The sequence below is a fragment of the Drosophila persimilis genome, unplaced genomic scaffold (genome assembly GCF_003286085.1).
Source record: "Drosophila persimilis strain 14011-0111.01,24,50 unplaced genomic scaffold, DperRS2 tig00000191-arrow-pilon, whole genome shotgun sequence".
Lineage (NCBI taxonomy): Eukaryota > Metazoa > Arthropoda > Insecta > Diptera > Drosophilidae > Drosophila > Drosophila persimilis.
In genome coordinates this window covers 292,790-318,582 of record NW_020825298.1, presented here as the reverse complement: position 1 = coordinate 318,582, position 25,793 = coordinate 292,790, and the positions used below count along the sequence as shown (strand labels likewise).

The 25,793-nt window shown below is 43.2% G+C and overlaps 1 protein-coding gene across 2 annotated transcripts in view; it reads right to left on the bottom strand.

Annotated features, from left to right (window-relative positions):
• The window catches only part of LOC6595577 (mucin-5AC), a 39,494-nt gene extending 19,832 nt beyond the window's left edge, over positions 1 to 19,662 (bottom strand). For both annotated transcript variants that reach the window (XM_026989186.1, XM_026989187.1), the window contains exons 1-2: positions 19,598 to 19,662; positions 18,441 to 18,545 (exon numbers count right to left, since the gene is read on the bottom strand). In XM_026989186.1, coding sequence (XP_026844987.1) covers positions 18,441 to 18,510 — 70 coding nt within the window. In that variant the 5' untranslated portion in view covers positions 18,511 to 18,545; positions 19,598 to 19,662. The remainder of the gene's footprint in view (positions 1 to 18,440; positions 18,546 to 19,597) is intronic.
• Between the last annotated feature and the right edge of the window lie 6,131 nt (positions 19,663 to 25,793).

Here is a 25,793-nt window from a genome sequence, read left to right as displayed (position 1 = left end):
GGCCACATTCAAATACTAAGTAGAGCTCCGGCTCGAAGTGCTTTTCGGCTATTATGCAACATGACTATCGACTGGCTTTTGTATTGCCACACATACATACATAATCGACAATGTACAATGTACACTGTACAGAGTACAGTGCTGTGCTGTGCAGTGCACTAGGCGCTCGCTTTTTCTTTCAACTATTTGGGGGAGAATGCTCCAATTTGCTGGCAAGGCAGTCGCCACACAGATACACACAGACACACAACACACCACTCCGCAGCGAAGGCTGCGCAGGGGCTACTCTTTGTAGTCTTTGGACACCATTGACTTTCTTTGGACATTCACGAGACTTAGCTGCAGACTCAAGACTTGAGATTAAGCCCTGGCTGGCCAGTACATACTGTATTTTTCCAGTAGGTTTATGTGTGTTCACTGCCTCGACTAGTTCGGCTTAATAGTTACGTCCATATTGTGGCTTTATGCGCCGCTCCTGGTACAATTTTCGCTTGTCGCCTACTCGTAATAATGATATGTGGTCTGAACTTTTCGGTTGTGCCAATTGATCAGTTGATCTTTAGTATTTATTTTTATTTGTATGTGGGTTTTAGTTCAAGGATTCTGGCATAAAGATTGCGAAAATGAACTAAATCTGTACAGAATTTGAATAAAACACCAAAAATGTGCCAAAAAAATGGTGCACAGCATACAGCGGAATTTTCGCTGACTGCAGCATGCCTCTTAGTCATATGGAGCAGCCACCTGTATGTACATGTCAGCGGTATACACGCAAACGACTTGGCTTTTGGGGCACGCAGCACAGCACAGCACGCCAGTTGGCTCACTCGTTATGACTGGCAATATGACACTTGTGGCACACGATTTTATCAACCGGACAACTTTTCAAAATGTTAATTGGCAGCAAACTTTCAAATAATTTTCAAAATATGGTTGTCGCTCCCGTGGTCTCGTTTGCCTCTGGCCTGCAGTCCACAGGGATCAATTCGGCGAACTGTTGGAATTGGAGCAGGAACTGCTGTTGCAGGGGCAAGCTTCGGATGGATTCTTGTAGTTTGTTCCTCAATATGTCTCAATACTCAATACAATACTGCTCCAGAGTATTCCAGTATGTTCCACTACAATTTTTGCCGAAAGCGGTCTACGGGCATAAACTATATTTGCATTTAAGTTGCCTAAAGTGAATGCTGCCCAATGCTGTATTGGCGACAAAAAACTCAAGAAAAACTTCGGCGATCGCGAAAGTGGGTCAAACCAGGAATGTTGCATAACCGACAGACACACAGCACACTGCGGCACTCACCAAGCCATTCATAGCAGCTGTATGTACGAGTAGCAGCTAGTATCTCAGATCTTTTTGCTAGTGGCAGCAACTAGACCACGCGACGTCGAGCCGCCGCCAACGACAACGCCACATTGTGGCGCAAGGCCCGCTCAGAGCCACGCCTACTTCAAAATCGATCACTTTCGCTTACTTGTGAATCGACTGGGCCAGCCGGCTAGTCACTGAGGCCACTGCAACTGCAACAGTAACAGCCACTACTCGAATTTATGGGCCAAGCAATGTCCACGGCTCGTGTGTCGCATTCACAATTGGCAATAGGTCTGCAATAATCGCAGCCGCTGGCCAAAGTCTGGGCGGTGACAGTCAGCAAACTCTGGACAGAGGCTGTCTGGGGTGCTACTGGGAGCTCGGAGCTCGGACCTACGAAAAGGAACAGTAAAAATGGAGCCTAACCGCGCTAAAACGCGTGATTTGCTCCACAAATACGAAACTGATTTCGATTTTGTAAATGTTGTTTGGCTTGAGGGCGATCTGCTGCAAATGCATTTCTGCGTTGTTTCGTTATGCTGTGTTTTGTAGTACATGATGGCAGCTTGATTTCGTCACAGATCTGGCTAACGACGCTCTGCGTTACATTTCAATATCTTTCCTGTGGCCACAATTGCGACATGATAGCCAATGATGATAGCTGGGGTGGAGTGGAGATTCGGGGGGTCTCGTGTTAAAGTTGTTAGAGAAAACTCAACGTCTGGCCAACTGTCGAGGAGTAGGTGCACGCTACCTACCAAAAAAATACAAATACTAATTTTGAGTTTGCCTTGACCGCTGCGCCGCATCTTGGCCAGCAGCAAGCGCAGATGAAGAGATGAAAACAGCCTTACCTCCCATCCGACCTCATACCCGCGAAGGTCATGGTCTATCCCCAGCAGCTCCCCAGCAGAGATCAGACAGAGGAAAACAAACTAGTGGGCGATGGCAGTAACAAATTGCAAAAGCAACAAACCATAAATTTGGCGGAACATCAAATTCAAAAGTAGCTGCCATCACGAAGGAAGCACTTACAAAGTGTGGATAACCAAAAGCCAAAATTTGCATACAGTAAACAATTTCTGCTTCAGCGGTCTGCAGCTTGTGTTGCCTATTACCATTTACCGTTTGAGCGTTCAATTCAATTTGAAAGGAAAACGCCCCACTCGCCCCAGTGACTGCTGACGAGTACGAGTACGAGTACATCTGCCCCATTGGCATCACCACACATACCAAATACACACGCACACAGGTCAAGGTACTCGTTTCTTGCAGATGGTGCCCCGCAACATTGCCGCTAACAAGCGGATCGTGTAATTGTTGACCCCAGACACCAGACAGGCCAAAGTTTGGTGCTGAATTCAGGGGATTGCAGATTTTTCAGAGGCCAACTTTATTGCTAGAGAATTGATTTGACATATAAAGCATTTTTAAAATTTGTTTTTTCAACTAAATCGTAGTTTGTATTGCATTGCGCTAAACGTGCGCGGAAGTCGGTTGGTATGCCTCAAGACTTGGACGGCTCTCTGGTAGTGCCCACAGAAATACAGATATTTTATCCAAAAGCTATCCCTCGATCAAATGGTAAAAGGTTTCTAAACAGGCAAGCATTAAAAATAGTTTAGCTGGTGCTATGCGATGGATGCTTGAATGATCGGCCAAAATACATTTTCGAACTCGTAAGCGAGCCCCGTAAGCCCGAGCACTTGACTTGGACTTGGACATGCAGCGACAAATTTGAGGCTGACATAGACAGCCACGGGCAGTCATAAGAGCTTTGTAGCAATAACAATTTTCCTTTCACTTTTCATTTAAATGATTTTGATAAGCACCAGAGCAACTGCAGACACTGCAACAATGACCAGGCCAGACCAGCAGACCAACCACAACCGTAGCTAGCAACAACTTGATAGTGCCGGAAATCTTTGTTGCCAGGGCAACAGTTGTAATATTTTTACGGGGCGGCTTACTGTCTTACATTCCAGTACTTGTTGGGGCACACGTCACAAGAAATCTTAATGCTGCAAGCAGGTTATATTGAAGACATTGAAGTTATAATGCTGCAAAGCGAATTGGAGACTTATTCCAGTCTGTGCTGACTGGATAGAATACAATAATGATCACATGGGGAGTGGATCAGTGCTCGTGGTCTAACTTGAAGATGCGTTATTGCAAATTATGCCTTGTCAAATAGTGTTTGCAAAGTTTGTTCAACTTTTCTCCTTCATTTACAATTTCCGCTTCATTGTTTGCATAATTGTCGCTTCCGCTATTCACGAGTTTCAGAGTTTGGGATTTTGGGATAGCTCAAATAATTAGCCAATATGCATTTTCGGGCTACTGCCAATCGAAACGGGAGGACGACGCCCCTGCATTTCAAATTGCGAATTGGTAATCACACTTTTGCGGTCGAAGGGGGCCACACCACATGCCAACAGTACTGTACCACCTGGATGGGTTGTCTTCGTTCGTCTTCGGTGCAGTTTTATGGCTTGTCATGCTGTTGTTGACGTGATGGTTTTGGCACTCCATCGCTCATGCTGCCTCGATCGTTTGTATCTTCGGTAGCGGGGCAAAGGCGTGGTCTGCCTGCAGTTTAGGTGAATGGCCATTATGCCGCGGCTTGATATATGCCTCCTGCTGATGGGACATGGGCGGAACAGAAACATTTCAATGTCTTCATTTTAAGTGGATCGTATTGTACATTTCACGAGCCAGTTTTCCTGAAATTTTTGTAAGTTGGCAGCATCTGGCTCTGTCTTGTCCGTTATCTGCCGTTCGATTAGACGTATATTTTTTTGGCAGACTCAAGCATCAGTCAATGGCTTCCCACACCACAGCATATTTTCCCACGCACTCACATTCACATTCACACATTCGTCCTCCACAGCCTGAGATTAATTTCGAGCCCATCTCTATCAAATTTATGTCAGTCTGTCATACAGACCAAAGTGCTCTGCACGATTACGTACGCGTAATTTGTAAATAAAGAAAATAACTCTACGGACAGCGAGGGACTGGAACTGCAAATTGAAATCTTCCGCATTCGAAAAGAAATTGCGTTCAATTGTCGCAATCGTAATAAATAATAAATAATAATTTTGGCGCACATCTGCTGTGGAGCTGGGAAGCCCAGGGAAGCTACAGATTCGCCGTCTCATTTTCGCTGCAAGATGAATTGTGGAAATTGGGCTATTGAAACAACTTATATCTACGACCCACTGGGAGATATGGTCGTGACTGCTGGCTACACTTAACGGAAACGACTCTGCTGTGAGACGAGACTGAGACTGAGACTGAGACTGGGGATGCGTAGTGCGTGGGTAAGGTCTTTGGCCAGGCCAGAGGCAGCTCACTGCTTGCTTCCAGCTCTGGCAAAACGCTCGCAGCACGTTTAAAACATTTTCGTATTACAATAAATGCAGTCAAGAGCCAGACATAAATCGATGCGGTGACTATGATGTAAGCGGCAGGTATGAGTATCATAATGCGGCAGAGGCTGTAGCTGTTTTCAGTCTTCTGTTTGACTTTTGCCGTTACACCTACTGCACGATATTAAAACGCAGCTTGTAATTAACGTTCCCCAGCCGCAGTTGCAGTTGCAGTTGCAACGTATACTTCGAGTTTCAGTCTGCAATAACAGAGAAATGCATTTGAATTTCAAATTTTCGCACGGCAGCTCGCGGCCTGCTAGTTGGAGCTGCGAACTCAGAGCTCAGGTCTAGGCCGTGCAGGGCAGCCAGCACTCGCAGTCGCAGTCGCCGTCGCCGTCGCCGTCGCAGTCACTTAATGGGAGTCTAGGCAACGGAGATTGCTCGCATTGTTTCCCTTTGCCCTGTATGTTTTGTATATTTCTCATGGGAACGGCTGCCGAGTTGCCTTCACTTTCCGTCTTCATGTGTACCGCATGTCTGCTCTTGGTGGCGTCAAAGACATTTCCACATTTGTGTTGTGCGAGTACGTACATATGTACATATATTAAACAATATTTTACATTTTGTGTTTCAGTAAGTATTTTGATGCGGAAATGCCTCTCGTGCATCTGGAAAATGTGGAAATGAAGCTCAAAACTTAAATTCTACAAGCGGTAAGTCGTAATTCAAGCCTTTTATTTGTCCCTTGTTGTTGTCGAGTTCAGCGCCCCTAAAACGGATCACCCACCATTGGCACACGCTTACTGCACGCCATAAACTAAAATGCCAAAAGTAAAGCAAAGGCCACCACCCCACCACACCACACCACACCACACAAAGGTGGCCAGCTTAGCTCGAATCTGAAAACAAACGAAACAAACACCCAGCCCAAGCCCCAGCCCAAGCCCCAGCCCAAGCCCCAGCACAGGCCCAGTACAGTCCAATACAGCAGAGCCCAGCCCCAGCCACTGCGAGATCTCAGAGTGGCCCCAGAGTCTCCAGTCGCTTTGTAGAGAAAAAGTAATTGCTACAAACGTTTTGTAAAGCGCTTATGCATAACGACTATATCAAATCCACGTGCGGGTGTGTGGGTGAGCCAAATTACTAAAAAGTCACTCACAGATTGAATTCAAACTATACTCGTAGCTAGGTGGAATAGCATCTATCTATCTATGGTGGATGCTATCGATTGTTACTGAATGTCCTACTCTTATATGAGATTGGAAGTAAGAGAATAAAATGCCTTTATCTTTGAATACCTTATTGATATATACATATGTATATATATATTATATTATTATATATTATATTATTATATATTATATTATTATATATTATATTATAACTTTTGATTTCCAATTTTATTCCATTTTTATTTTTTAAAAAGCCTATATATGTATACTCTAGTACTTTTGAGAGGAACGGAAGTATTGATCTCAAATCCGTTGAAATTAAAAATGGATCAGCCCATGTCTGAACCAACCCACATCCACAGAGCATTGCCATTTCGCGTGAATGTAATTGTGGGCGCCTGCTAACGACATTAAATGCTTATGCCGAATTCAGAAAGGCATTGCAATAAGCTGGCGACTTCTGGCATTAGAATCCAAAAGTGAGCGGCATGTCGGCCTCACGAGTGGACTGCTGGTCGCCTGTCGCCTGTTTGGTCCAGGGCATATTTTGGGTGTGCCCAAATCGAAACAAACTGTTCGGTTCGCTCTGAGCGAACAATATGCAAAAAATTGTATGGCATACGAGCCATAATCCGCCAAACTTCCATGTTTTCGATACTCTATCTTAATGATCCTTGTGCACATTTTGTCGCGACATAATTAAGCTAAAATACTCAAAAAACTCAATTTTCCGTGTGCGAGAGCAGTGTTTTGGATGTATTCTCGATGTACATATATATGGATATATCTGGAACCAGCCCAAATGACATTTGAATTTTGTTTGATTGAACATGAGTGTTTACATAGACAATACTCTTATGTAATGATTGAACGCGGTTTGTGGCTTTCAGAATTACGCTATGAGATCAAGTCAGAAACCAATTCAGGGTCACAACGCCTTTACCCGGATGACTATAAAAGGCGACGGCTGCTGCTAATGTTGCGCAAGAGAATGCCACCGCCGCCACCGCCGCCACCGCCGCCACCGCCGCCGCCGCCGCCGCCACTGCCACCAATATATATGAAATAAAGAAGGAATAACTATTTTTGTTTCTATCTGTCTGCGTTGGCGTTCTGTGTCGACGGCGGATCTGAGTCTGAGCTGAACAAGACGGCGACAAAGCGCCTTTTTTGAAAACCAAACAATTACTAGTATAACAGCAATAATGACAATGGTAAAAACAATTATACCAAGACAATAAAAGCAAATGGTGCTGAATCTAATTGACTCCAGCACTTGGTCCGGCTCGGTCTTATAGCTGTTATTATTATTGCCACTTGGTTTGTTTATTTATCTGGCCCTGGATTTTATTTGGGTCATGTATTTTTCACACTTAAGTTTTGGCTTAGTTAGTATTGTAGTATAGGAATTATTATACAACCAGTTCAGTCGCCAGAAATCTTCTGGTGTTTTGTCACTTGGAATATTCTGATCTCTTCTAGAATGTGGCATTGCCATATTCTATTGAGATACTTCGCTTTACGGCTGCGAATGTTAGCCTGCTGGGGTGTGTACATAATTTTCGGGACTTAATCAGCGCAGAGCAATTTCAAATATGGCTAGTGGACATGGGCGAAGTTGTCCCCCCAAAAAGAATTGATCCCCGGCCAAGCAAAACCAGAACAAGTAAATGCTTGCAAGCTTGCAATATTTCATGAAGCAGTGAAAAGAGATTGGTATCAAAAAGCTGCCAGTGAGTCATGGCACTAAAAACTAAAGGCCTTAACCAGTAAACGGTTCACATGAATGCCAAGCCCAGGCCCAAGCCCAACGGTTCAAAACAAAATCGAAAGGTTGCCTTGCCTGGTGCCAATTGTAAAGAGTGGATGGATAATTATTGCATTTGGAGCTGCCATTCCTGAGCTCTGAAAGAACTTTTAAAGCGACGCCCGTCAACGCCCACAGTCCACAGCTCGAACGAGAGATCCGGCGACTCGACTACTCGCCTAGGCGTTATGCAACAGAGAAATAGAGAAACAGAAACTCGCTGCCTTTGGGCGCAATTCAATTCCATTTTGGCGAACTAATTTGTTGAATTAAGTGTAACAGCGGTTCAGTTCAGCTCAGTTCAGTTCACCAGTGACTCTGAGCCTTGGTTGGTTGTGTGTTTGAGTTCCCAAGCTTGAAAAAGTAGCTCGAGGGAGTGTCTGGGTTTCGGAATTCATTAGATCTTATGTCTGTCTGTATGTAGTAGTTGGCTGCTAGCTTATAAATAATGTGAACCAATTAAAACCAGGTCCCCACACAGTCGTTTATGTGCAAAGCCAAGCTAAAGACAGCTGCAAAAGCCAGAAGCTTCCCCACGAGTAGCATAAAACAAAAGACTTGGGCAACAAACTTGTCTTAATGCCATCCACTTTTGCAACCGCAAATGCAGTACAGCAGTACAGACGTACGTTTGTCTAGCTCAACTCTGCTGCAGCACGCACCCTCTTGCCACTTCAACATTTATGGAGTTAAACGCGTCAAATTAATAACATGTGTACGCTGTAGGTAAGTGCCACCAGCTAGAGTCCCATCGCTAGAGCCGCAACCAGCGCCGGCACCAGCAGCACAGATCGTGATTGTAAAGTTCTAATTTCTGAGCATGTACTCTTTGTGGATTGTTCTCGTTTGTGTTTGTGTGTTTGTGTTTGCTTCGGTTTCTGTATTTTGTATTCTGTGTCTGTTCATGAGACTTTGTTCTCTTTGTAAGCTAAAACGATGCCAAGGTTGGCCATGCAATTTAAATGTTAAATATGGTAATGTGGGGAGCACTTACCAGGGCTCGGGTCGATTCGATTCGATTCGTTGTGCAGCAGCGTATTTGGTCTATGCTGGGTGTGACATGTCTAAATAGAATCTAGGAGATATCTTGCACTCAATGGACTGAATAAGTTATTCGGGTCAGAAACCACTGATACACAATATAATACACAAGCACATAACAAAACATAACATAAAATGCCTCTCGCTAACGGCTAATAATGACCTTCACCTTTTCCTCGGCGCTGCTAAAGCGACGAGTGATCATTTACATCAAATCGAAGACTAACGAAGCCCAGCCGCGACCATTTAGGTTGCCTCAGCAAGCCCAAAAAATGCTGAAGAAGATAATATGCTGAGGAGGGAAGTCCTTCAACTCCAATGATACCATCAACATCAACGATTTGGCGAATTTAAAAATGCTTTGACATCCAAGCGGCTGGGTGGTATGGAGCATCCGCCGCAGGCGCACCTGTCCGCCCTGTCGTTGAACTTGAACCGATGCCACATGTTTGGCAGGTAAAAGCACCAGCAACCAGTAACACCAAAAAACACCGCACCAACCACAACCGAGCAAATGATAAAAAGCGAAAACCGGCAGAGTCCCGACGCGATGTTGCATCAACGGTTGTTTGGGCTGCGACTGGTTAAACGACCGCTTATTACAAGATGGTAAGCTTTCGTAGGCCATGACCATCAGGGAGTTTCCAATGACAGCTTGGGCTTTCTTTTAAATGTCAGATGAACGTTGTTGTACTTGTGATCAAGCGATGACACTGCATTAGTTGCATTTGCGGTTTCACCCCACAAATGACACGCAGAACCCGAAAAGGCTTTTAGTCGTTGCAATTAACTAAATGGAGTTTCTCTGTAAGACGTTCTGGGTAACATACATAAACGAGTACAGGACCGGACAAGAAATCGGCGCAAGCCCTTAAGGCGTAAGAATCGGGCTGAAAAAAATACCATAGTTCACGTCGACTCAAACATACTACGTACACACATATGTATGTTCCACCACCAACAGCAACAGAAGGAGCCACAAGACTTTATGGGACTGCGGCACAACCAAGACATTAAACTAATAAATTGCATTGGGCTGCGTGTGGGGCTTGCTTCCAACGTGGTATTTAAGTCTGCGTGTGTTCGCGTCCGATACAACAAAGCTTCATTAACAGCTTTTAATCAAGATGTCTAATTGGCAGCACAAACACTGCGAAGGCAACGATTATTAAGCAGAAGGCAAAGTCAAACCACAACTAATCAAAGCGAAAAAAACACAAAAACACAAAAATGTTGAAGAAAAGTAAAATTAATAATAGCACCATACCATACAAAGCAACATACTCTGGGCATACGAGTTCATACATGCTGTATGCACATACTCGTACATGTATATATGCACAGATGTGCCAGCAGATCAAAAATATGATTGGTAGTAATACAATTTTTCAAATACTATTTGCTCTAAGCCCACCAAAGTCAGGTGGATGTTAGACAAGCATTTTTATTGCAAAGATCAAAGATACTCGGCTAGTATCGTGTGAAAAGCCAAAGTCAAGGACGTCCCGTCCTCCGAGGTGGCTTCGCTTCTGACAGAAGTGGGCTACATTTGGAGTTTTGAACTTGAGCTTTGGTCTGGTCTGAGCTTATGTGTTCCTCCACTCTCGTGACTGACACCTCAAGTATTTTGTGGAGCGAGCACGAAAGATTGCGTCTTTACTTTTGAGCGTTTAACGGATCGCTTACTTCCCAAACGGTTGGATACTTCCCCTGACGGTTGGGACGGTTGGGAATTTGCTCATATTTTGTTAATTTAGCCGAATCTTTTAATAACTCAATGACTAATAACTGTCTAATACATACATACATAATATACTTTGCCAGGCAAAGCGGAGCCGTATTTGACTAAGCGGATATCATTTGTTCGTTGGATTACTATCCGGTTTGCTTGATTGGGTCGGTCTGGCGTCTCGAAGAGTTTTAGTTAAATTATGCGTGTTTTAAATGCTGTGTTCTGCCATTGCTTGTTTTGTAAAAAAGTCGAGATCTACGCGATGATATTTCGGTATGATCCGATGCTGACAAAAACATTCAAGGCTAACAAATTGTCATCCGTCATTCAAAACCAATCACGTATTTTCCCGCTAGCTTCAAATTTTATACGAATTATGGGTTTTAACCAAGAACAAACAAATAATGGGCCTAGGCCCATTTCATGAGTAATCCACGCGTAAAACGTTACTCTCTGAACTACAGAAATGCATTAAACTGTTGCCTACATCGGCTCACGCATGTCAGTGTCATAAGGTAGTATCTGCGCAAGAGGTACATTGTACACGCTGCTTATCGGTGTCACATCTATGAATTATGCGGTGCGAACTTCAGTGTAGAATACTTCAGCGTAGGACTCGAGTACGAGTAAGACAGTTCAGAGGAGATGAGACGGCACGCCGTAGAGTGCAGAATTATTGTTGGCATGCAATCAGGCCAAAAGCATCTCATAAAGTACAAGAAGGCGGGTACGCAGCGCAGCACTCTGTTCGGAATCCGCATCGCTTGTCTGCTGCCATTGTAAACAAAAGTGAAGTATATTGGTGGCGAGTCCTACGCTCTTTCGGCGATGTCGTCTTGCGACTTATCCAGCCTTCAGCCAGGGCCACGCCACGCCACAATAAATTTATAGCATTTTTAAGTACCAGTAACAATTGAAATATTTTTATACGCAGGCGTACGAATGTCTCAGGATGATCGCTTTATCTCCTCGTTGTATCTGTAACCCTCTGTAGACATGTGTGCCTGTGTTTGCCAGTGGTCCTGCCTGCCTAAGGACTGGGCTTGCACCCAGTAATAAATTAATCAAATCAGTGCTGGCGAGCTAGACAAATGATATACACGACATTGAACTGCTCCTCTGTATGAGTATGAATATGTGTTGTCTTCGTCAAATCAATTTCAGCCGTCTGACGGCATACACGCGAATTTTCCCACGCTGAATGCGGTTTGCTGCTGGACCACACCCTGCACACCACAATGCAGCTGCTCATGAGTGACGGCAGCGTGACCATGCAAATTACTTGCCGCACTGCCGGTTAAATGTCAACTTTTCTGTAACACAATTGGCAGTAACCACAACTAAACTAGCGACCATGTGTAGCTGGGCATGTGTAGCGAAATTGGCTTAGAAAAAAATACAAAATTGAGTTGGCCCCTGTGCACTCGGATACACCCACCTCCATCTATTTGGACTCAGGAGTCGTAAGACTTGTTGTAGGTATGCCCAGAACCAAGTGCCTCCTACAATTAAAAATATAAGATGTAATGTTTGAATATGAAAATTAAGAGTCATCGATGATCAATGATCTCCAAAATGGGTGCTGAAACCAGTTAATCAAAACAAACATTGCAAGTGAAAATACCGTTATCTGCGACTGGAAAGCAACAACGAACTCAGTGATAAAAAGTGAAACAAGTTAGTGAACAAGTAAAAAAGAAGAACACACAAGCTGAAACCGGCATCTTGCGAGTATTTAAATGTTGTCTAAGTGCTTGCTCGTACGTGTAGCCTGTTCGATGAGTCGCCACTGCCATATACCAGCCGAATTGCTGGCGGTAGTATTCAAAAGCAAAAGTCATGTGATCCGCGTCTGCAGATCAAGTGACAGAGTTGGGGGTAGACTTGCAGACAGTTGGAGGGTGGTACGATGACTTGATAATGCGGTCTTGTATTTTGTTGTATTGGGCGCGCGTACGGAAACATTCACCCAACGGAGCGGAGCAATAGCCTTCCAAGCAAAATGTCCGCAACAAACCACCAAAACCATTGTGGATGATTTCATTTAAAATCAAATCAAGAAGTGCACCCCACTCGCTGAAAAGTCGTCAAACTATCGGCTGCATGGGAAACCAGTTACTTGGTCAAGCGAGGATCACGCTGCCCACCATCCTCACTTCCTCCGACATTGAAAATTCGATTGTGGCGTGGAGTGGAGTGGTGACTTCGGCTTCCCATCAGGTTTTCATCAGGAAAATCGGCAGTATCTGTGCGGTGCAATGAGCCTCGCCATTCAAAAACCCGAATGACCGCAACAGGCGAGTGAAATTGGCTTAAACGGCAACATTACCAGAAATATCATCCACGCACTCTACTCGTAAATGACCAAAACAAAGAGATACTTGGGCAAAGCTACATTTCATAAAGTAAGTGTACATACACCTGAGTGTATATGTACAACCGTGTATCTACAAGCATAGATATGCATTCAAATGCATTCAGGCTTGCAACAGTTGCAAGCCCCAGCTGACAGACTGCCCGTTCCCAATGATTAATAGAGCAGTGCTCTGCATGTTAAAAGCTTCGCTTTGAGCTCGGTGCGACCGACGCATGCGTAATCGGCTGTGATGCCTGCCTGGTCTGTCCTGCAGCCCATTGCATTTGACACTGAACACTTAATGAAGTGAGGCTCCTAGCGACCCAGATGAGATACAGATGTTGTTATGCAATCGGCGCGAACACTAATCGATAAACTCAGACAAGCAAACTACGCTATTGTCACTGTCGGCCGCCATCGCTCTTTAAGCGGGCCTAACTAATACGCACTAGAGCCACAGCCGCAGCTACTGCTGCTGGTGAAAGTGAAAGGTGAACAGCACATGCTGCAGTACTGCAAAGTATTTGCTAAATTGAAAATGAAAAACGATGCGCATACTTATTGCGAGGGGTATGAGGAGCAGGAGGAGCCGGAGCATGTCGTCAACATGTGCCCTTGGCAGCCTTGAGCCTTAATTCCGATTTGAACTTAAAAAAAAAAACAACGGTCCATTAAACTACAAAACAAAGCAGCAACGGCGATCGCGTCAAGGTCGTTGAATCGAGCATCTGCAAAAATCCAGTTTATCCATTTACCTGCCCACAAAGGAGACAATGAAAAAGCCACAGGCCGAACAGACGAATCGTGCTGTGCCCGAGCATGGATTGGGGGATTGGGGATACAGCTTTTACTTTCATTCTTGTTACTGCTGCCCGACGTTCATTAATAAAGGGATACATACATATGTACCAGTATATATGTATGTACATATGTATTTATGAGTGTATGGGATAGTCATTGCAATTTATGATGCCTACAAATGTAGATTTACATAAGATTCCCGGACTCTGGTGAATCATAATCGCCAGTCCCGACTGTGGCTGGTATCTAAATTCGACTGGGACCTTGACAAATCGGTCCGTGTCCGCCCAAAATACAATACAATACAATTATTTATTATAAGTTTACCTTTCTAAATTGCTCAGCTATGGGTCCGGAATGACCTTGTATGGGTTGTCTGCCACATCGCAAATTCAGGCGATCCCGTGATCATGCGTCCAAGAACAAATGCCGTGAGAGTCTCAAGAGGCGGGCTTAAATTGTCTTGTCTGTGGTAAAAAACGGCCACAAGTATTGCGTATGCATATTATGATTTGGACGTTTAATCCCAAGCCCTTTTTTGTTTGCTTCATTTGCAATGGCATAACTTCAAACTAGACTAACATTAATCATGCGTTTCTACATTCGTGTATAGAACTCTTGCTCATGTTTTCACAGTCAAACTAGGACAGCGAGGGGGGCTGAGTAAACAGACAGAAACAGCAGACTTACTGGCAGGTGCCTGGTGCGGACTACACGGTTCTTCGGTTTTGACACACAACCTTTCTATCTTCTACCTTCGATTTGAATGAATTGAATTATAAATTCTGATTCGTGTGGACTGCAAAAACTAAAAACCCGAAAAATTCGAAAAATATGAAGTATTGTTATTTCGACATGCATCATATTTCCACACAAGTCATCTGACTGGGTGGCTTTTTGTACCGCCACATAGGATGTCCAGCTAGAAACTACAGCACAGCCTGTCTAATCAATTAAAGTGGCACGCAGCTCGGGTCGGGTGTCTATCTATGTCTATGTGTGTTGAATGCAACCTGGCGTGAATGTGAAGTGAAATACGCATAAAATAATCATAAAAATTAAAAGTTTTTACGCAATCCACATACAACATTCAGCTGCCAGGCATTGTTGTAGTGAAAGAAAAAGAGAGCTATTTGGCCGTGGCACGGTGCAGGGGCAGGGGCAGTGGCAGCGGCAGCGGCAGGTGTGAGAGTGTTAAGTGGAGCAGCCCGAGCAGCTTCGGGCTTCATGTAATTCCACCCCACGACGCATACAAACGTCAAAGCTCTATTCACATTGGTTATGGATGTTGTCGGGCTGTGGCAATGCTTTAATAGATTGCTCATTGCACAGCGAAAATAATTTGCAGCTACGACTATAATACGATAACATGTGCATTTCAAGGTGAGTAGCACCATTAAGACCTTATAGCTCTTAGGGCAATCGTTAAGTGTAGGAGAGGATGTTGGGTGCTGTGGATGTTGGTTTTGTGATGGCTGTTTAGTGTAGTATAGTGCCGACCAAATATTTAAACTTGCAACCCAACGAAAATTAACTGGGGCCTTTCGAAATCAAAATCAAAATTTAGGGACTACCATGGTACTGGGAAACTGAATCACTCAAGCCTGCATCAGATCTGTGTGGTGTGTGGTGTGTGGTGTGTGTTCGTGCCGGACCGCACAAAAGCGAAAGTGCACCGCACCGAGCCACTAGTGCTGAGCGAGTGCATGCAAAACAAAGTTGCGCCATGCCACCATACGTAGGTATGTATGTATACACAGGAATAAAGCGTTCACATTACACTCTACATTCGAAGACCTAGCCAAGTAATTTAATGACTGTCTTCCGCATGCTCCAACACTTTCGCACGGTAAGCGTTGACACCGCCTGTGGCCTGTGGTAACACATACTTAGAGTTAGTAGTTACGTTAGCCCACAATGAATGGCGGGGGCGTGGCGGTAGTTGCCATTGCTGAATTGGCATTGACACTTCGTGTCCCACAGTAATTGTACAGCGAAGAGCTCCACCGATCATCGGAGTGGCGAAAAGAGAGTCCAATGTACAGGCTAGTAATACTGAAACTAAACTACATCGAATACAGTTCTTTTGCTCAGGTACTTTCGCTGTTAACCATTCACAGTGTTTTGCCCTTCTACCAGGCCCTTCCATTGCAATGGCCAGTCGTGCTTTACATACTTGTACATACGATTTTATGCAAAATTTACTGGAACGTTTTCCAGCAATAACGAATGAAAATATTTTCAGTGGGCCAGAGACAGACATTTGTTAGTGGGTAGTGGGTAATGTGTTTTCTACAAGAAAACGCTTCAGCGGAGACCAACCAAGCGACCTTTCGTTAACTCGTAGAAATGACATCAAAGTTTTGGAAGGTATAGTTCAACGAAATGGAAAGTACGAGTATTGTCACTGTCTCAGCCGCTCAGTCAGTCAGCAGTCTACGTGTTATGCTTTATGACTTTCTTTTGCTTTTTATTTATCTTTATTGCTTTGTTGTACACGCATTTGTTTCTGTTTTATTGTGTCATCAGTGGCAAGAAACTGTTTTATGGTTCGTTTATTTCACTTCCCTTCTTCCCCTATCACGGCCCTCCTGGCATCGATAAGTGTTAAGCCAAGTTCCGCACATTCTCCACTATTCAAATATTCATGTGTAGACTGTGAGTCGCTAGTTTTAATTCACACGCTCTTCCAAGCTTCGGTCTTGACCAAACAATAATGATAATTATATCGTTTTGGAAGCGACTTCTCGTTGAAATAACAATCAATTAGGAAGTCTTTCGCTTTCACACTCACACAGACACTCGCACTCACAGATTTCAACTCAATTCCAAAATGCAGCAACGAAAGTGAACTGAAGCTTTCATTATAATTTGTGCACTAGGCAGAGAAAGGGCAAGGTTGCCTGCCAAGTACTTGCCAAGGTAACTGTACACACTGTACTTGCACGTATCTTCTGCAATGCCCAATGGGACGTGCACACATGTGTGTGGGCCTCTTTTCAAGTCCCAATACAATTTTGAAACTTAAAGTTATCCTAAAGTATTCAGTATACGACCCATTGGACAAACCCCTACGAAAGAGGAATTAATGCTACCTACTATAGGTAGGTATAAGCAACAATTGAGTGCCGTTTCGTTCCGAAAATGAAAGTGAAGTAGACAGCCGTCCAGCGCACTCGAGGGGCAGTGGCCAAACGAAATGAGGAGCAGTAGGTGTGCATGCTCTTACTTTTAATTACTTGCACGTAATTTTAATATTAATTTGTATTTTTATTGAGAAGAGAGAGAGTGAGACAGCAACCACGATCGAAAGTTCGTTTAAAGGTTAGCTTAATCCCTGACCAGACCCGGTTAATGTGGACCAAGAAAAAAAATGGAAACCCAGTTCTTATTTCAGTTTATTCAGTCTATCTGTTCAGACTTACATGCATACGCAAACGGCCAACGATCATTGATTTCCTGCGGCTTGTTTTTTGGTGAATTGGTGAATTTTGCATATTTAAATGTAGACAAACAATTAAGTGAACTGTTCGGGGATTATTAACAGTTATTATTACCGCAATTTGCTCGGTTACACCGACACACTCACTCACTTAGCCAAACACTTATTCACATTCACAACTCATTCATGCCATTCAAGCCAGTGTGTTGTGTGCAATTAATATCTGTGCCATAAGCTGGTTGGCCGGCTGGCTGATTGGCATAACTTACATAAGTCCATTACCATTACCCAGCATTTCGTTGAGTGGACAACCCGAGCAGCTGACCAATAGCTTGACATGGTTTGGCTTGTTATGCTCGAAATGCTCGATTATGTTATTGTTTCGCTGGTAAATAGAGCAGGTGATCAGGCTGTATGTGTTCACATACTACATCTAATTAGTTATCTCCTTATGTAAGCACACATACAAACACCCATTTACATTTCACCGCGTTTCTTTGACAAGCGATTAATCCCCCAATGGCGTAAATTTTTCGTGGATAGCAAACATTGGCCAAATATCCACCGGCCGTAGCTTCAGCTAGCAGCAAGTGCTGGCTTGCAGCTGGTGGTTTGACTTCTTCCAAGATTATTGAATTGAAATCCGATTTCTTGTGGTTTGCTTGTGACTGAAACCGAAACCAAAACTAGTTTGTCTTCTCAATTTTTCTGCCGAAAATATATTTCCATAACAAAGTACCCAATATGTTTGAGGTATCACCTCATCGACAAAAGAGAATAGGCGTTAATCATTTACACATATGCACATATTTACGAGTATATAAAACATACGAATGAATCCCGCTTAGATAAAAGATCAGAGAGAAGTCGGATATCGAATGTATTCTCTAACTCTTAGTTTCTTTCGAATGGTGGCACTAAATGTGGTAACAGCAATCCATTTGTAGCCTTATTTCTCTGCGAAAGGTAGCTACAATACAATTCAAAAAAATACAGACCCGATTAACTCAATCGTGTGTAGCTCCTGGACCAACCCAACAAGAGGCATGAGAGAAAATACCTCCCAAAGAAAAATTTGAAACTTCTGCTAGCTCGCGAAAAGATCAAATTTCGACTGCTTTAACTAAACTTGGCAATCAGGCGACCAGCCATTCGAGTCCATTGGATCTCAAATAGTGCGTTCACTAAGCCCTTGACTAAACAAAATTGATATTTGCTAAGAATGCAGAATTTTCTAGCCGTAAACTGAACTCATGTGGGAGGTCTCCGCCAAGTACTATTAGAACCTTGCATTTCGTACTAAAGATGAATCAGCTATTTCCTATAGAGAGCTATGAGAGCTCTCCCCAGATTTTAAAGTCTTCAAGTATTTAACCATTGCGACCCAGAAGTTCGCGACTTACCTGTTTTGAATAGCAGCAGACATAATCCCAGCAGCCACAGAAAACTTATTCGATATGTTGAAAACTCCATGTTGCAGGTATTGCGCGTCGTCGTTGTAACTGTAACTGTAAATTTTCTTGATGTGGTTGGTGCTGTTGCGTTTTGAGGTTAGTTCACAGAACTTAAAATATCAATAGACAAGCTCAAACCGAACACGGTGCTGGTGCACGGTCTCGACGGGCAGCACGGCCAGAACGGGGAGCAGCACCAGCAGCAGCAACAGCAACAGCAACAACAGCAACAGTTGCAGTTGAGAAAAAGCTGTTTCAGTTGCATACAATTGGTAAATAACTAAGAAGGCAGTGTAGCAATCTTTCAATTTAGATTTTTTGTTTTTGTATCGGGCCTTGTGTTACAATTTTCTTGACTGTGGGCTTTGTTTCTGCTGTGGCTGTGGCTGCACTTTATTTGGATGTGTTTGTATTCCCCTGTTATTTGAGCTTTCGTTTGTGGCTTTACCCACAGCGGCGATGCATAGTTCACACACACGTTCACAGATTACAACACTTAGTTTTTCTCTTTTGCTTTTAGCAAGCGGTTTTTCCGTATTTCAGTTTTTCAGTTTTTCACTCTTAGCTGCTGCAATGACCGACAGTTGCTATGGAAAAGAAGGCTTAGCAAAATGCAAAGAGACAAACGAAAGATCGAAACGCAGATCGCCCGTTTGCTGCTGTGATTCAGATTTCCCATACGGCATACGGTATTCGCGGGCACTACCAAATCGGAAAACTGTGTGATGTGCGAGCGAGTCTAGAGCGTGGCGATGAAAATGCCAAGCAAAATAAAACAAAAGTTGCACGTTTTTATTTTTGTTTGTTGATGCTTGTATATTTAGCGAAAACTTTCTTTTCGACGCAAAGCGAGTCTACCGATACACACGCTTGAGCTGGGGCTGGGGCTGGGGCTGGTGCTCTGCTGCAATGCAGTTGTGCCTGCTTTCTATGTACGATTTATTGGTCGAGTCGAGGGCAATAGTCGCAGTCAGCACACGGTACGCATATATACGCATATAGCTTAAGCATATCGATTTTTGAATGATAATGAAAACTATTTTCAAAATTCGCGCTAGCACGTTCGGTTTAGGCATATGACATGACCCTCACGAATCTCCTCTTACCGTGCGCTTGAGCGAACCACACGTCCTAATCGGAGCAACTATACAACGCGACTGTGCGGATCAAGTGTCTCGAGACACTCAAGCAAGCTCAGACAGGCGACGCCAAGTTTCGGGCCCCAAGCTTAAGCTTGGCCCCAGCTTCGACTGAGCTGTGGTCGGCTCTTGCTGTTACTTTACAGTGCCTGTTACTGCTGTTATTGCACTCGTACGTCGTTCGCATTCGTGGTCCGTGGTTTGTTTACATCGGCACTTTGGTATCTCTTAAGCTTTTGAAAGTAAGAGTAAAGCTTGTTTTATTATTAAAAGGCCTTTGCCTGGGGAGCTGGAGAACTAGCACGTCCACGTGATCTTTCTGCACAGTAAACCAAGAAAATCGTAACATTTGCGGGAATTTTTTTGTTTTCTTTTCCTTAGCAATTTGTTCGCTTCCGATCGCCATTCCATTAAAAGACTGTATGCTTCTGTTTTCTTAAAATTTAGCACTTTAGCTAAGAATTTTACCCACAGTGCTCGAGCAGTTGCAAACCATATACTGCTGCAAGGCAGATAACTGGGTAGTTTTTCTCGAACCACAACGAAAAACCGAAGCACACCAGCTCGGCCGCTCACCAACAACCTGGCCACCTCCCCAGCCTCTCTTGGCCGGCGCCACAACTATGTGCCCCATGCGCCATGCTGGATTATGAAATACTGTTACAGTTCAGACATTTTGCTTTTCGGCAGAGCAGTTTCCCGTAGGCTTTTGATTTACACTAAACTACAATGCATTCCAGAATGCACTATTTGGTAAAACTACCAATGGTGGAACTACCAATCCGTCTCTCGCCAATGAATTGGCAATCTGGCAGTGAACTTTTTCATGTAAAGTATAAAATCTTTCGCGTATTGATGTCCTTGGTGGCTTATGTTTGCCATACCAATACAATCCAATGAACAGAAACCAAATGTGATCACATTTGGAATAGCTTAACGCTAACGCCTTGTTTAATTCAACAATTCGGAGTCAGATAATTGAAAGTGAAACCGTGCTCGAAACATGGCAACGGCCTAGAACTGGGCCAAAGCAACCGACCAAAGCCAAAGCTACTACCAAAGCTACTGCCTGCAGAGCACGAATAAAAGGCGCTCTGGTGAGTGGCCGGTTGGGTGCCTAGACTTGATGACTAAAGCATGGCATAGACATTAATATATGTACAAGTTCTGTATTAATTTATTTATTACTGAACTGTGTTTCACACGATTTATTTTGCGAGCGGAGGACAAGGCGTTGTTCTGCCTTAGACATTTTTGTTTTGTTTCGGAAGTGTCTAATTTTCACAGTTGAGCCACCAGGAGGTCACTTTAGGGCCTTCAAGAAAAACTTGATCGTATTTTGATGAATCTGAGATTCTGGGTAATATAAGCGTTTAAATTAAGAAGATGGGGCCTAGAACATATTTCAATCACTGGAACCGTACTTTCTTGATCTGTTTGAAATGTAAGCTTAAAATTGTGTATAGTTCATGGTCTATGCGCAATGTGAATGTGAAGATTGGTATTTATTTCAACAGACACCATGCGCCAAATGTTCCCGCAACTTTGTCATAGTTTGGCAGGTAGTTATTAGGCTTAATGGACAATTTCACAAACGAATTATAATAATGCTGCTTAATGTCTTAATTACAAAAATTAACCAACGACCGACAGCCGAAATCTTTATGAGTGCTTACAAATGTCTTACAATTAGTCGTTTCTGTTTTCTGTCTCGCGTACCATTGCAAAAACGAAAAACGACGCAGACAGCGCCCCAAAAGGCCAGAAATACTTGCCATTCACTATATAAATAGGCGGTGCAAATTTATCAACGCGCAATAATCTCCTTTCCGTTGCAAACTATTTAAGGTTTTCATGATAATATTTTAATGGTTTCGTTAAAATGGTGTCCGTCAGAAGGCGATCATAGGTTGACACACATGAAACCCCTTTTCATGTGCTCAACCGTTAAATGTCCCCGACCTTGAAAACTTCCCTATTACTTCTTTTATAAAAAGCTTATGGCCTGGTAAGCCTACATGTCAACACATACACTGGCACTCCGTCTATGTCTACACATGCAGGCCGCATTTATTAGGGCCTTCATTGTGCTTTGTTCGGAGTACGTATCTATTGTGTTTTCAGGGGTCGATTAACGTATGGGAGTGTTGCACTTCAACAACAACAAAATATACCCATAATAATGGTCCCGTTAATTGAAAAAATCATTGTGGAATGGTAAAAATGGCCTGGAAAAAGCTTAATTAAAATGTACGTACGTACATTCGTGTTCGTGAACGTTAATACGAAATTCAACGCATTAAACTATACTCTTGATGTGAGTGACAAATCAAAAATGGTAAGTCGGTGGCAGTTACACTTCACTGAAAACTGTAGAGTGATAAAATAAAGCTACCCTACAAGGTCTTGCATTTGGTGCTTGATCCCAGTCCTCATTTAAAAGGACACAGTGCCTTAGCCAAAATAAAAACCGATGGAGAGGGATACCAAGATCCGACAAGATTTTATGTTTGCCTTCGCCATTTCACAGTCCCCTTACTAACTTTTTCATGCGTCATTCGATTTGTATAATTTTGGCCAGCAGATCGGTGGATGTTTAGTGTTGTTGGTTGCCTTTGACTTAGATGCTTGGCGCATGCCGCAGGTACTTTATTTTACTTGCCCTTGTCAATACGGTTCGACTTTGACTACTTGTATTCCAATTTATTGCAGCCGTTAACGCTCCAGTGATACGCAAAATCCATGAAATTGATCGGCGTACATACACAAGTGCGCTATAAGCTTTTATGGAGCATATTGAAAGTAATTTTCGGCCAAATTCCTCAACATTGGGTACGCATGTTGCTTGCCTTTCTAATACATATAAAGTAAATTAATGAGGCCTTTTCAAAAATACAGTAATACATAGACACTCTTATAAACGTGAGGAAACAAGAAAACATGCTGACACCTGCCAATCCAAAAAAAGGCAAGCACACATGGTAGCTGGGAAATGGATATACATACATAGATATGTATGTATGTACAAACATATGTACATGTGTACATAACAAACCAATTTTCTACTATCCCGAAAATTTGACATGTCGCAAATAGTGCATTTTGGAAAGTTCCATGACAGGAATTTTTGGCTATGTACACATTCCAGTCTCAGCTGCAGCAATAAACAAAATGAAATTCTGATTTTTTTGTGCAACAACAACAGCAACAGCAACGTGAATGCAACGCCAAAACAAAGGTAGCGAGAAGTAACTTGTTGACCTTCCCGTTCTCTACAACTTGGCGTGACGGTGTCGCAACACCCGTCAAATCAGTACTGGGTGGCTGCTCTGTGCTACAATTCCCGCTTTGTGGACACACAAGAAACGAAGACGGAGATAGTGAGGCGGAGGGTGCAGGTGCTGAAAGCAACTTAAGCAGAGCGAAAATGCTGGTGTCTAGAACAAATTACAAGAGGCTAGTACCGGACTTTGCTGATCGGTTGACCAGAGACACTACGAACCACGCCTTATTTTATTCAAGCAACTACGAGCAGCAGTTAATATCATATAAGTTCTCTGTGATCATCAAGGTGAGCTCTTGTTTTTGCGCTGATCGACTTTTAAGTTTTTGGTTTGTTGGATTCAGAAATAATTATACAAATGATTTTTCACTTTCGAAAATAACAATAATTGATCGTAACCAAAGGCGTCATTCCCGTCAAAGCTCTTGTTGTCGAAATTGGAATGTTCTCTGGCTGCGTCCCTCAAACAATGGAGCTAACTATATCCTCGTTTTGCATTTGTGATTTTTTTTAAACTAAGCCATTTGCAAACACTGACCAAAGTGGGAGTGGCAGACGAAGCTGGCTCATACGTACGTACTCGTTCTTCATTCGTCTCACCCGTTTTATATACGAGTTCTATGTTTTTAAAGTAATTATCTTTAACCAGACCAGTTATGCTTGTAGTTGCTGGAAAACGGCTATCTACATTCACATAAATTTCACAAACTGCTTAACTAATAGATTAATTATGAAATGTAGAAGGTATTAAGGTAAGTATTAAGACAATAATTATATTGCAAGCATATGCGAGAAGTCCGCTGGATGCACCAACAGCTCTATTAATGTTTTCTTGCACATATGTGTGTATACCTGTTTGGGCGTTTTAAAAACTGCATGCTAATCGTTCTAGATGTGAACACTCCATACTCTTTACTCTGTACTCTGGTTGGTAGCCACTTTTTGATAATAATATCACACTCTACCGCACCAAGTTAAGAAACAGCGAGCGTAGGTTAAATAAACCGGATTTGAATGACAAACTGTAGCCGTACTCTACTACACGGCTCAGACTTCAGAACTACCATTTCGATATCAACTGGCAAAAGCATATAAATCTCAAGGTCGTTTCGCCAGCAAGACAATTACCAACCTGGAAATCAACAACTGGGCTACTAGCGGGCCCTCTTTAACTGCCACCAGGATCCAGTTCCGCTTAATCGGGAGTCGACTCGCAATGCGGAAGAAACTTACGCTGCTGATTCTTGGCAGAACCTTACTGCGTCAATCTACTTCCTTAACTTTCGACAGCAAGCGAGGGCTAGGCCGAGGGAAACGGAGTCTCATACAGAGACTGGCATAACTGTATAACTGGCATTACACATGCACCCGCAATGGACAAGTTCAAGTGCGAGGCCTGACCAATTGCGATGCGTACAATGCGTGATTTACGGGTTTGGAGAACAAACTTATCTGTTGTGGCTTGGCTTTGTCTGTGGCAATTTGACGTGCTTTCGAATTGCACACAATACAAGGGCTGCAATGCATTACAAAATCAGTTAGCTAATGCTCATGCCTTCTGACTATAACGAATGGGCATTAGCTGGGCTATCTGTCTGCAAAGCTGCTCCGCCCACAATTGTGAGATCGGGGGTCTACATTCTGCTCCAAATTGTTCCGCAAGGCAAGCGACGGGACGCGACACAACTCTTTCTCTTATTGTCGGTTTGTAGTTGTTCGTTCATGTTTGGGTCACTCTACCCGTGTACCCATGTACCCATGTCTACGCGGTATTCACTTCATCACTGTAACTCGTAACCTGAAACAAATTGTAAATCAAATTACTTGAATGTTTTGTTTTGCTCTGTGTGTGGTAATATCCAATTGCTTTGATTTAACCGGGAGCACTTGGAGAGGTCATGGTGTCATAAAAGTTGTCTCTCTCCTTTCTCTCTCTGTTGACTTCGTAACCCGTACTCAAGTAAGAAACCATGAGCTCTGTGTATGGCTGACTAATTGTTGATATTATATTATAGGAAGTTGGTTGGCATTGCATGAATTCCACGTGTCAAGTCAAAGAGAGGATATGGCAATATACTTACGGATCAATCAATTTTTTAGTCTCTAAAATATAGTTACTTAAATCCTTGTCGAGTATTAAAAAAATGTACCTTTCCCATTTAAAAATGTCCAAATTTATTTACATAATCTTCAAACAAAACCAACCCCGCAAAACTGACTACCCCACGCCTCTATCCGGTGGGTCTGTGGTCACACAGCGCTACATTTGGAGCAAATTCGTGAACACCACGACAGCAGGCGCGAAAGGCAGCGCACGATCTATAGGCTGCCTGTGGACAGACCAAACCAAATAGACAGACGCATGGCCAGCTAGTCATGTCTTTCGAGAAACTTTTAAGCAGATTAATTACCAACTGTTGGGCACGGTTCAACAGGCGGATCTCTGAACAACGTAAAATTTAACTCAATATGGAAAGTACCATACTCTGTACAGTTTAATGTTCTTATATCAAAGATTTATCTTAGAAATTTGATAATTTGAGCGCAGTAGGTTGTTTCCGGTGCTTTCTGTAGCCAATGTATGGGTAAAGGCATTGCGAGATGTATTATTCTCAATCGAGCAATTGAAGTACCCTCGTGGCATTTAATGAGGAGACGAGCTTACTGAAATTATAGTTCCAAGGAGGCGTGTTTTGTTTATGACTCGAGTAACATGAGGCGCATTCATGGGGAATTTCCATCCCCCATGCCCCACCTTGCAGTCCAAACGAATAAGTGCGCGCCTTGTGCCAAATTTCAGATTTCAGATCGTATCAAATGGATTGCAATTGTTTTGAGTTTATGATTCAATTGATGATACATTATGTCAAACTATCTTTG